General features: G+C 39.7%; 1 protein-coding gene and 1 long non-coding RNA gene across 3 annotated transcripts in view; one reads left to right on the top strand and one right to left on the bottom strand.

Moving 5' to 3' along the window:
- The first annotated feature begins 585 nt into the window (after nt 1–585).
- Nucleotides 586–2,184, top strand: LOC121815338. Its single transcript, XR_006054987.1, has 3 exons — nt 586–700; nt 800–1,462; nt 1,667–2,184. It is a non-coding gene; the product is annotated as an uncharacterized LOC121815338 (long non-coding RNA).
- Nucleotides 2,185–4,352: 2,168 nt separating this feature from the next.
- crispld1b (cysteine-rich secretory protein LCCL domain containing 1b) overlaps nt 4,353–13,332 on the bottom strand; it is a 15,053-nt gene continuing 6,073 nt past the window's right edge. The window contains exons 3-15 of one of the 2 annotated variants that reach the window (XM_042225856.1): nt 11,815–11,933; nt 11,193–11,325; nt 10,728–10,843; nt 10,272–10,372; nt 7,464–7,631; nt 7,320–7,380; nt 7,140–7,206; nt 6,924–7,054; nt 6,765–6,808; nt 6,610–6,682; nt 6,275–6,344; nt 5,858–5,991; nt 4,353–5,718 (exon numbers count right to left, since the gene is read on the bottom strand). In XM_042225856.1, the coding sequence (XP_042081790.1) occupies nt 5,667–5,718; nt 5,858–5,991; nt 6,275–6,344; nt 6,610–6,682; nt 6,765–6,808; nt 6,924–7,054; nt 7,140–7,206; nt 7,320–7,380; nt 7,464–7,631; nt 10,272–10,372; nt 10,728–10,843; nt 11,193–11,325; nt 11,815–11,933 (1,269 nt within the window). In that variant the 3' untranslated portion in view covers nt 4,353–5,666. The remainder of the gene's footprint in view (nt 5,719–5,857; nt 5,992–6,274; nt 6,345–6,609; nt 6,683–6,764; nt 6,809–6,923; nt 7,055–7,139; nt 7,207–7,319; nt 7,381–7,463; nt 7,632–10,271; nt 10,373–10,727; nt 10,844–11,192; nt 11,326–11,814; nt 11,934–13,332) is intronic. The other variant, XM_005950265.3, reaches the window with a different exon arrangement.

Here is a 13,332-nt window from a genome sequence, read left to right on the forward strand (position 1 = left end):
GTCCGACTGCGCATCGTCAAGTTCCAGTGACACCATCATTCTCCCTGATTCATGTCGCCCTGCTGCGTGGCCAGTGCCATTTCAAGTACCGGAGTTGTCCCGAGACATACAACTAATCCTCGCTGAGGCAAACAACTCATATCGCAACACTGGAAGACCTTTCATGGATGCCAGTGTTAAATCAGCAACAATGCAAGACCTTGCAAAAGTAATTTTTTCGTACACTGCTTACCCAACCAATCAGCAGATCCTCTCAGTGGCTGAAGCCTTGGTTTCAAAGTTTGCGTGTCTTAAGGAGCCAGGATCATTTGCCGGCTTATATGGCTGGCAGCAGCGCATAAAAAACAAGATGCACAATTACAGTGCCAAGCTAAGATCTCGAAAATGTTCTTACCCGGAAATTGAAATTAATGCCTTAAAAAGGAAGCATCCAGCTGATGCAGTGCCATCAAAGAATGTAAAAAAGCCAAAAAAAGCAGAGGTTAATTATCTCCCTCCGCATCCTACTGGAGAAACCCAAGAGACACTGGAGAAAGAGAGGCTGGAATTAATTTATGAAATAACAAAGAAAAACAACACAAAGATAATTGCAGAAAAAACGAATAAAACATTCTCTAGCCGAAGACTTGGAGTGGTCAGCCTCTGCCCCTCTGTGGGTGAGTTAAAAGAAAGGTGGCCAGCATTATTCACTGAGGCTCAGGTGAGTATGTGTGATAACTATTCCTATCCACCAAAAAACAAATGTCAAACAAATGTCAACAAATTGAAATGTCATTTTTTTTGTCCCCTTACTTCTTAGCTCATCGAAGAGTTCAGACGCATCACCACAGTTTCTTTGGTGGAGACATTCATGCTGAAACTTGATGAGTACACACCAGGTCTTTTGCAGCTTATGGCTGCCAAAGGAGGAGCTGCTGGTTCCAAGATGAGACCTCTGCTGGACACTTTGAATGACGTATGTTATTTGACTTTTTTCACAAATATGTAATTATGGAGGGCTGCAGTGGGTAGCAAGAAGGTCCTGGGTTCAAATCCCGGCCCAGGGTCTTTATGCATGGAGTTTGCATGTTCTCCCTGTGCATGTGTGGGTTCCCCCGGGTACTCCAGCTTCCTCCCACAGTCAGAAAGCATGGCTGTTAGGTTAATTGGTCTCTCCAAATTGTCCTTAGGTTTGAGTGTGTGCGTGCATGGTTGTTTATCCTGTCTGTCTCTATGTTTCCTTGTGATTGACTGTCCAGGGTGTACCCAGCCTCTCACCTGTTGAAAGTTGGAGAGAGGCATCAGCCATGTTTTTGTTTTTAAGTAATTCAGTCTTAATGTAAGTAAATCACTCGACTTAGTCTTTTCACTAAATTGTATCTCCCTACAGACACAGAGCATTGAGAAGAAAAGGGATCTCCTTATCTGCTGCCTCATTAGCTACCTCGGGGAAAGACAAGAAGATCTTTTTCATGACTGCCAGGTTTGTCATATTGATAACAGTTTACTTATTAACTCAAGGGATCCTAATGTTCTTCTCTCCTGTCCTCTCCTATCCCCTGTTCTCCCCTTCTCCATTCATCTTCTGTCCACTCCCCTCTTTAGATCAACTGAAATATATTGAAAAAGCATCTTAAATAAAATAAAACGTGTGCATGCTTTTTGTTTCTTTCTTTTTAACACGTAGGAATGTGAGGATTACACAGACAATATGATGAAGGTGATCGTGATCCACAACATCATGGCTGAGGAGGATCCATCAGATGTGTCCATTGTGATTGAGGGAAACCAAGTGATGGAGGGATGTGGAAGCCGAACAAAGGCATGTGTACTGCTGATGGGACTGATATATGCCCTCAACCTCGAATATCCGAAGGAGCTGAAGAACACATCTGACACTTTTCAAAAACTGTTTTTGGAACTTGACGGGGCGAAACTACTGAAAAGGGTCCACGGCCTCAAAAATAAGCTTATGCAATGCACACACCTTTCCCCTCTTGTTCCCAGAGGACATAGCTTGGTGGAGCTGTAATTTTTCTTCTGACAGCAAGCACAGAAACTATTGCATGTTGGTGTTAGTGTTCTGTTCTATCTATCCATATGTTTGATAACGTACATGCACAGAAACAACTTGTAGAGTTTCTGTGCTTTTGGCTTTTAAAATGAACTGAGTGGCCTTTGAAAGTGTTGTCTGCATTAGCTGTTGGGTTGCACTTTATTCTGTATTTTGAGATGAGGAACCATTTGAATATCTTTTTTGGGGGGGTACATTTTACCTTATATGAATAGGTAATGTTTATCAACTGATAATAATTAAATTTTATTACTAATTATCAGGTATTACCAACTAGCAAACAAGAGATAATTTTACCTAATTTCAATGAGTAAGTAGCTGTTGAATGTATGCATAAATATGGGGTAAATTTTACCCAATTTAATTAAGTATTTCATAGCTTTTTATTGAAGTTATTTTATACACAATATATTGAACTAAATCTACCCCAAAAAGTCAATGCAAACTGTTACCTCAGATTTATTGGGTAGATTCTATAGATGACTTCTTACAGTGAAGCAGTCAGACAGTTTTTGTTTGTTTTTGGCAGTAACTCAAACACCGATTGGTTCTAATTACACTGACAAAGCAAAATGATCCCTCTTTATATATTGGTACTCTACATATTATGTTAGACATGTACAAATGCAGTGAAGTTAATGTGTGTGAGTTGGCTGAAATGTTTGCCACTTCATACTGAATGCTCCCTAAACATTTCTAAACACTATAGTAGGCCTTTAAAGGCTGAACCATGATGTAATAGCCAGAAAATTACCCTTTTTTGGGGAAAATTGAGTGTTTATTGAACCATTTATTGAATAAAACAAATAGGTAAAAAAATCATATTTAATTTTTGAGGGGTTTAATTTTTTTTGTTCAATTTCTTTCCTTTTTGGTGGGGGTATCACATCGCTGATGCAGGAGTCTGAAATCTCGAAAATATTTCAAATATGATGCACTTGGCTTTAAAGAACCAGATGTCCAACCTTTGCTTAATTGACAGTCTGGTTGACTGTCTAAAAAGCCTCTCTACTGCTTAATAGACTGTTTGGCTAAACGGTGGCTATTTGTCTGACCCAAATAAGCATCTATTTGACTGGCACAGTGGATGACTGACTGAATGGCCTGTTTTTGACTGACAAGCTGAGTAACCGACTCGAGCAGTTCACCGAGGTCCTACACCAGCGGCCACCTCTGCAACAGAGTCCTGTGAATTTTAACAGCACTGTGATGCTTGGCTTTTCTCTCCAGGATACCTGGACCAAACCCAGTAAGCAGGTTATAATCTTGCTTCATAGCTGTTTCATGTAATTATACATTCTGAAAGAGGTCATGTCTACTTCTAGGTGCAGCTCGCAGCAGTTCTGTTGTACCCAGTCTGTGTGCATGATTTAAAACTTTTGTTGTAAAGCAGTGGTTTGCGTGTTTTCATCATATAATTGTGCATCTTTGTCTATATGAGTGCAGTGTGTGTGGCTTTTTAGGAGTTTTAAGAGGTTGCTGACTGGGACTTTTTAGCCGGAGCCTTAAAACCCAGCGCCAGTCCAGAGGAAGGAGCGGAAATGCACTCTGGGAAGTGAACCGATCGAGATCAACAAAACACAAAGTTGGTCTTTGTGCATGTGGCTGCTAGCACAGCAAGGGGGCCTGAGTACATTGACATCACAGAGCTGAGATCAAACACTCTAAAAACCAGAAGTGATAAAGAACCGCGAGCGAAAGATAAAACCTTTAACACGAGCTAAATGCCAGACTTCCTCTATGGCATTTGGAAATGGGATATTTTTGATTTCTCTTTTCATTCTTCAAATGAATCCAAAATTAACTTAAAAAAACAAACACAAAACAATTTAAAGTATTAACAAAAATAATATTTTATGTGTTTATTCTCTTTTGCACACACCCTCTTTCACCAAAACCTGTCAGATTGACAGGTTGTTGTTAATTCTGTATTTCAGTAAGTGCTTTTCTTATGTTTAAAACATGCATAAGCCAACCGGTGGATAAGATCTACTGGCTGGAACTGAAACAAGCACTTTTCTCTTCCTCCGTGTTCCCTTCAGTACCCGGAAACACCCACAATTTGCGAGAAAGAAACTTCTCTCAAGTTTTCTCAGCAGCTGAATTTGAGATGATGTTGAAATGTTAATGCCTGCATTCCTCAGGCTATCTGGAAGCTGAAGGGACTGATATTAAAATAATGTGGCCACTCAGCCACATGTTCACAACCATATGTGCGCAAGAACTGAAAACATGTGTAATGTAATACAATGTAAACCCAGGAGCAGATTTAACTTGGGGTTAGCAGGATTTACACACTACAAGGTTGCTGAGTCATTCAAGCTGAATGTTTTTTAAGCACAAAAGTCTCTAATAAAGTCAGAGAATGACACAATATATAATTTTGTACATTTTTAATACTTTTTAAGAATTTTTGGGAATTAAGATTATGCCATGCGCATTCCTGGCCAGCCAGGTCCACTTATAAAAATGTAAAAAACAAAACAAAACCAAGAGCTAGGAATGCAGAATAAAATATAAAAATATCTGTTACACATGCACACATACAATATTTACAGTCATATCAACATATTCACTCTATGGCGAATATAAAAGCTTGAGGGGCAGATGCATGTTCTGCATACAGAAGCTGTTGTGGCAATTACTGTGCATTGACTTGTGTGGCTGTTAAATTGTACATTAAAAAGAGGAGAATAGCAAGCGTGTTTTCAGTATTATTTACAACATTATATACAAAAATATGTAATATCCATGTTAAGTGTGTATATTAACACTATAACCAGACAGAATATTTGGAGACCCCAACCAGACGTATCAGAAAACCGAAACGAATAATAATTTCTGTGCCAGTGATGAATGCCGCTCAGAGTATTGTGTCTTTATGGAAACTCTACGATTCTCTGATGTTAATTCAAAATTGTATCATTATTTAAAATTCCTTTCTGTGCATGTTAAACTGACAATATGACTTCAGCATTGTGATAAACTGATACATTTATGCCATGAGGAACCCACTTTGCATATTTGAAGGACTCTGTGTTTAAGATTTGTAGACAGTATGTGTAATAACATATATATGTTTTGGATTTTTTTTGTCATTTTATACTTCATTATCTTATATTATGTTAATATGGCCAATTTGTTCCTCCATAGACACACCTAGCACTGACTAAATTGAAACAGTGTTTTACCTTCCTTTTTTCTATATAGATGTGATGCGTGCGCTTTTTAAATTAGTCAGCAAACACAGCTGATTTTAGTCTTTTTAAAATGTCAAGCTGCTGGAAAGGTAATAAATCTGATGCTTTAAACACAGCTTTGAAAGCTAAAAACAGCGTGTCGTGGTATCATGTCTATGGTCAGCTCAAGATGTTCAGGGAAAGATATGAGACAGAAGACATCATTTGCTACATTATTACTGGACAGTGATTCAGTCATGGCCAAAGATAGAAGCAAAGCCTTGAGTTACACTTTTAGTGACAGTATCAGTAACACTGATGTGCTCACTGTAGGAATGTACATAATTATAGGTTGTAAATTGATAATGAGTAGGTTTGCTGGATTTGAAGTGGATGAAGCTGGATTTGAGGGTACTTTGTCTTTTGAGTGGTTTTCAGATGACTGCAAACACTCTGAAGGCTTTTCCTGCTGTGGGGTTTGTTAGGCTGGAAGAGGAAAAGCAAAAAGGACACATGTTACATGAAAAGCATGGACCTTTAAAACAAAACATCTCTCTACATGCCAATCAAATACGCACACGCTGCATTATTCAGGCCAATTACATTAACTGGAATGAGATGTTACCTTTCTGAGGTGATGCCATTCTGATAGCTGCCGCTATAATGCCTCTTCTTGTCTACTGGCATCACATCAAGGTAACCTCCTGACTCGTTCTTGATCACTCCAGCATGAATGGCCGCTCTGCAGATACTCGACTTCTGGATGGGCCAAGACAATGAGTCGTTAGGCAGAAAAGCACCTCTAACCTATCAGCATTATACTGTGGCACTCTGTGTGTTCACATTATCAAATGCAGCTGCTTGTGTTGTTAAAAACTGAGCAGAGGTTTGAATTGCAACAGTAATTAAGGCTGCATTAACTTCAGGCCTTATAGATGCAATGCATTTGATATCTGAGTGTGAAGTCTTCTGGTTTATCTTATAAGTTAAGTAACAAATTACTATTGTTACCCAAAGTGAGGACAATAATGCAAAAACTTACATCTGAGTAGTATTTTGTCCCAATAACTCGTGCTTGGCTCTCACGCAAACAGTTCCTAGGACAATACAACCTGGGGAAAGCCAGAGCTAAGGTAAGGTCAAAGAGCCCGTTGTTTCCAGACAAAACTTGACTAATCAGCTCAAATTTAAACCAGTTTTTGAAAAGAAAAGAAAAGAAAAGAAAAGAGGAAGAAAACTATAAATAATAAAGTACGCACCAGTTGTTGAGACAGAAATTCAAAGATGCACAAAAATGTATGTATACAGGTGACAGTAGTGACACCACTTTTACCTTTGGTGGTCATAAAGGTCATAGCTGTAATCAACACACGTTACCTGGGACAGTGTCGTACAGGTTTCTTGAAAGGACAGAAAAGCGCCACAGTGGTATCACATCTTACTGCCTTGACTGGAAAAAAAAACAGCTGATAAAGCACAGCAAAACAAATATGCTACAGTATTTCTGTGGCTATGAGAAATGGACTTCTTACCAGGCACAGACTCAACTTTAAAAGAATTTGCACTTCTGTTTTTCCTGTAAAGTTGACAAAAATGGCAGTAAGCCTGATGTATTATAGCCATCCATCACAATTTAACAGCCAAAGTGTGAAGCTTAATAAATAGACATAAATACAGAGGCCGAGTCATACCCAATGGATTGAATACCATTCTTGTATGACTTGGTGAAATGTTGTTTTCTGCCCAGTCTGGTCACATCGATCCATCCTCCATCATTGTCAATAACACCAAAGTGTAGCGCAGCTCCACACACACTGGATTGCTGAATCAATCACGCAAAGATTGGTTTATACAAAATAATAATAAATGAAAGAATACATCGAGTGCTGTTACTTGTGAGTTTTTACCATATCATAGTATCCAGTCCCAACTACTTTTCCAGGCCTTTCAAGGCAACCGGGTGGGCACTCATATCTATGGACAGAAACCACAGTAAAGGAAGATCATAGTGGTACTGAAGCCAAGTCTGTTTCTACTAATCATCTGTGTTAATGATAATAAGTTCATCTATACACATCATCTTCTACCTGTTACAGGTTGTTCCCTTGCACTGATCCCTCAGCTTGGTCTCACAGTCCACCTGTTGGCCTTAAGTACACAAACTCGTCAGTATTAATATTGTATTCATATCTGTTACTCAGGGAGCTATAGTAATAGGAGTTCATCCTTACACATCTGCTCTGTGCTGACAACCATGTCTCTTTCCAGGTTGTCACTGGGCGAGGTGCTTGGTGCCTGGGCCCTGGGTCGGGGCTCTCCGTCTCTTACTGGTTCTGGTTCGGGTTCAATGTAATTGGTCTCCTCAATCTCAGGAGCCGGACGCCTGTCAACACCTCCGTCTGAAAGCACAGTCCGTTGCGGTTATTCAATTTTTAGGAGCTGAATAAATTTTTCTGTGCACTTTTCTGATTGTATTAGTAGTAGTAGGATGTCCTAGGATGCTAAAGGCGTGTGCTGCTGAACTTGAGGAGCCGCTACAACGAGTCTTCAATCTCAGTCTGCGACTGGGGAGAGTGCCCGCCCTATGGAAGACATCCTGCATCGTCCCGGTCCCCAAAAGGAACCGGCCCGATGAGCTGAATGACTTCCAACTGGTGGCACTGACGTCACATCTTATGAAGATTCTAGAGCGGCTCTTACTCAACCTCCTCCGACCACAGGTACAACATGCCCAGGACAGGAAAAGGCACGGTCAGGATCCTGTTTCTTGACTTTTCCAGTGCCTTTAATACCATCCGGCCCTGTCTGCTCCAGGAAAAACTAACAGGATGCAGGTGGACCCCTGCCTGGTCGCTTGGATCTCCGACTACCTCACTGACAGACCACAGTACGTCAGGCTGAAGGACATCACGTCTGACACTGTGGTCAGCAGCACAGGAGCACCACAGGGAACTGTGCTGTCCCCTCTCTCTTCACCAGTGTTGGTCAAGTTACTTGAAAAAAGTAATCAGTAACTAATTACTGATTACTTCCCCCAAAAAGTAATCCCGTTACTTTACTGATTACTTATTTTCAAAAGTAATTAATTACTTAGTTACTTAGTTACTTTTTAAAAACACGATTTACAACCTGAAGAGGTGATAAAGTGATAGATCTTTCAGCCCAATTCTACTTTTTCTGCATAATCCATCATACAAAATGTAATCAAATGGAAAAGTCTCTTTTTAAAACTTGTTTTATTAGTTTTAATCTTTTAACTTTATGCATCAAGCAAAAATTTAATTATATGCAACATTCTCTGACTGGAAGAAATTAGTTTAACATTTAAACCTATTTTCTGCACATTCCAGCACATAAAATAAAATAGTTTTTGTGTTTACACTCAGTCTTTCAAATAGATGCAAGTAAAACACAGCAGAAAATAAATAATAAGATAAGATAAGATAAGATAAGATAAGATAAGATAAGATAAGATAAGATAAGATAAGATAAGATAAGATAAGATAAGATAGAACTTTATTAATCCCTCGGGTGGGTTCCTCTGGGAAATTCGATTTCCAAAAAAGCACAGCACCGACAGAAGTTACAGAATATTATATATATATACACACACACACACACACACACACACACACACACACACACACACACACACACACACACACATATATAAATACAGAGACAAATATAAATAAAATATACGAAGGGGATAAATAGAATAAATAGGAATAAAAAATAAAAATACAAGTGAATTGCACATTTCAAGTATTGAGGTCTATTGCACTGTTGACTATTTACAAAAGTATTGCACAAGGTATTGACAGTGAGGTGAAGAGGCACTACAGCTTAGTTGTTCCCCCCTCCTTTGTCCTCCTGTTTCCCCTCCCTCTCCCCTCCAGAGAGGAGTTAAACAGTCTGATGGCGTGTGGGACAAAGGAGTTTTTAAGTCTGTTAGTTCTTGTCTTGGGGAGAAGCAACCTGTCACTGAACAGACTCTTCTGGTTGTTTATGGCCGTGTGCAGAGGATGCCCAGCATAAATAAAGTCAAAGACTCAGCGGTCCTGTTGCTCTATTTTCACCTGTAAAGCAGGAGTGGGGTAGGCGGAGGTTTACCCTGGTGCAGGTGTGCCGCGGTCAGTGGAAGAATCCGCGAGTTTCTCTGTGAGTTTCCCATTACGTCGTAGCTACTCGGTGCTTGCTTGGAAGTTTAGGGGTTTTTTCGCTGTAAAAAGAAGTTTTCTTCCCACGCACAGCGGACACTAATGTTTTTGTCACTTTTTATGGAATCAAACTCAAAGTAAGGTCAGTACTTCCACGCTTTAAACGCTGCACGCTCATACTCTCTCTGCACTCGATATATGATCCACTATTGATCTGCACACAGCTGCTGTCACGAACGGCGCACACGCTTACGTCACTGTCGTGAGACATTCTCGCAAAAAATCACGGTTTTAGTAACGCAGTAACGCAGCGTTCCTACGGGAAAGTAACGGTAATCTAATTACCGTTTTTGCAATAGTAATCCCTTACTTTACTCATTACCTGAAAAAAGTAATCAGATTACAGTAACGCGTTACAAGTAACGCGTTACAAGTAACGCGTTACTGCCCATCTCTACTCTTCACCCTGTACACCTCTGACTTCTGCTAAAACTCTGAATTATGCCATATTCAGAAGTTTGCAGATGACATGGCCATCATGGGGTGTATCTGGAATGCTCAGGAAGAGGAGTACAGGAGTCTGGTGAGGAACTTTGTCTCATAAACCACCTGCAACTCAACACCTTAAAGACCAAGGAACTGGTTGTGGACTTCGGGGGGTCCAGACCAGGTCCACTGCCAGTTCAGACAGAGGGAGAGGAGGTGGTCAACACATAGTACAAGTACCTCGGGCTGTGGGTGGACAACAAGCTGGACTGGTCATGCAACACACATCACCTGTATAAAAAAGCCCAAAGCCGACTGTACTTCCTCAGGAGGCTGAGGTCTTTTAACAACAACACATGAATTATGTACAAAAATAAATAGGCAATAACCCACGTTTATAGCAGAGGTTGTCCCTGCATCCCCCACCATAGCTCGCTGGACAAGCAGAGCAGGGAGTCCCATATTTGTATGGAGCATGACCCCACCAGTTGCCTCTGGAAAAACAAACAAACAAGAAAACAAACAAAAGAAATGATAATACTGTTTTTTTTATCACAGTTGTAACCTGCCAGGAAGTGCAGAACCTTTTGTTGTATATTTCTTAGCTTTTCTTCCATGTAAAGAAATTAAAATATGTAAGCAGTAGGAACAAAAATCAAATAAAGTAACTGCATGCCTTATGGCCTTTGTAAATTTCTGTTATTGCTTAATCATTTTTGTGATTGCTGATGACAGACCTGTGACCTCACTCATTACAAATGACAATGTTTACCTCTGACTCCTCTCTTCTTTCACTGAAGCAGCATGGAAACATTTTCTAATGTGTTCATGTCCTGGGTGAAAACTTACGGCGGGGAGTAGTTGCAGACCAGATAGACTGCTTTGGCCCAGATCATTCCCCACACATTCATGTTGTAACACACGTTGATGGCACAGCCAATGCGATTACTGGTCGCCCACACCAACTAAACAAAAAACAAAACACACACACACAAACAGACGATGTGAACAGAGTTGTATCATGTAACAGAAAAGGCAGTGGTAATTATGGGTTGTAGTACGCATTCACAGTTATATAATGTCATATTTTACTCAGTTTTGTGAGTAGTTATCAATAAATATTCATTTTAAAGCAAATAAACAACCTGGTTGCAAAAATTTTCTTGGTTAAATTTAGCTCATTTCTCAAATTGTAATTGCAATTAAATAGAAGAACTTTTGATATCCCAGATATTCTTATACCAGTAAATATGATTTTGTTAAATGAAAAAAACATATGATCACTAGTGACTGTATAACTTCTAAGACAATTACCTGAGTATAATGAGTACAAACAGGTCCCGAACACCTGAATGGGCAGTGTGGGTTGCACTCCTGGGCGTAGGGATAGCTATAATACCTCACCTCATCATACCAGGCCTGGACATGGTAGGTTGGGGGCCGGTCCCTGATGTGATAGAAAAAGTGTTAAAAGTATAATAGATGGATGTAGCTACTGTCACATCATCCACTCCTGAAGTCCGTTCTGAACTTGAGATAAAAGATTTCTTGGTTTGACATTGGGGGTCTGACTGAAACCACCTGATTGGCTTAAAGCTGGTCAATCCCAAGTCATTAGCTAACGAACATCCTCCTGTCTTAAATAAAATTGACAGAGGTTTACAAACAGATTTCAATTTTTATTCATTATGACCCAAAATAAATGACTGAATAAACTGAGTAGGAAATTGTTTACAGATGTCAAGACAGAACTGATTCTACTTTACCACTTTTTAGCACTGGAGGGTTACGATGTTAGCTGTTAAACTGCATTTAAAAGTGTACATTTAACTTTAAATACACTGTATTGGAGACAAAGATGCGTTAGTTCAGAGCTGTCAAACATGTGACACAGAAAGGACAGAATATTTTAATTGCTACACTTCCCTGCGCGCACCTGCCCCAGTGTGCTCCGAGGTTTTGGCCTATTTGTGTCAGCATGTGACTCGGTCCATGTTCCCATCTGCAGGTGTGAGCCCAGTGCTCTGCACTTCTCTCCAACTCGTAATCCCATACCTGAGGAGCACACACATTTTTCACCACAAAGATTTCAAGAAACACACACACACACACACACACACACACACACACACACACACACACACACACACACACAGGTTGTCTGATAAAAATGTTACCGCATTTGAAAAAAATGTACTTAGAAGTTTTCCTTTTAAAGTTAGGGCTGCTAATATTTTATTGCTATTATGATTTGAAAGAAATAACGTAATATGTGTTTCATCTGACCACAGAGGTTTTCCATTTCCTGCAGCCTAATTTACATGGATTTACATTTTGGGGGGGATTTGAGAAGGAAATTATGTTCTGGGTTTATAGTCTCCTGTTAGTGGTTTGATTTTAAAGTCTCTGTATTTATGACTTTTTGTTATTTCATGCCTTTCGCCCCTTGTTTTGTTGATGACATGTTTCTAAGTTCCCTTTTGTGTTCCCTTCTCTTCCTCCAGTCTTGTCTCTGTGTCCGTCTTTAGTGTTTGTCAAGTTTGCACGTTTAATTCTGTCTCAGAGTTAATTGTATTTCCTGTTTTATTTTGATAGTCTCTTGTCTTGTCTGCCGTCCCCTCTCTTGTTAGTCCTGATTTGTTTCTGCTGTGTTTCCCACCCGTTTCCTCTCGATTTTTATTGTCCTGATTCTACTCTTGCATTCTGGCTGTATGTTTCCCTGATTCATGTTTTCTAGTTATATGTGTCCCTGGTCCTGCTCTGCAGTCAGGAATACTATGTAGCCTTGCACGTAAGAGCAGTAAAGCTGCTTTTTTAATTCATTCCTGCCTTCCAAGTCTTGCATTTGGGTGGACACACTGCTTGCCACACAGCAGTTTCATGACATAATTAGTTACACAATGTTCTCCAGCAGTTTCTTAAGTACCACGTAATTTTTCCAGCCTTTTCTTGACCTGTCCCAACTTTTTGGAGATATGTTGCTGTCATCAAATTAAAAATGATCAAATACTTCTTTCTTCGGTTCAACCATTTGATATGTTTTCTATGCTCAATTGTGAATAAAATACGGCTTTATGACATTTGTAAATCATTGCATTAAATTTATTTACACTTTCCAAAAGGGCCCATTTTTTGAGATTTGAGGCTGCCATAAAAAAAAAAGATCTAAAAGTAACCACACAAACTTCATGTGAAGTGTTATTTCATTTCACCTCAAACATTGACCTGGTCTTTACTTGAAAGCACTGTGGCTGTATGCATGCCTCTTGCAAATTTGACACCATATGGTCAAAACGAGGCCTATACACTCTCTAACACACACAGACACACACATGAGAGACCACCACATCAACTGACAGCTTTGTGCTACTATTCAGTGCAGTTGTTTCAGCTTGTTTCCAGTAAGTTCTGGCCTCATAAAACAATCTGAGAGTTAGAAAAAGCAAAGACCCCC

The sequence above is a fragment of the Haplochromis burtoni genome, unplaced genomic scaffold, assembly GCF_018398535.1.
Source record: "Haplochromis burtoni strain Fernald_Lab_line unplaced genomic scaffold, NCSU_Asbu1 Contig_185, whole genome shotgun sequence".
NCBI classification, from domain to species: Eukaryota; Metazoa; Chordata; class Actinopteri; order Cichliformes; family Cichlidae; genus Haplochromis; species Haplochromis burtoni.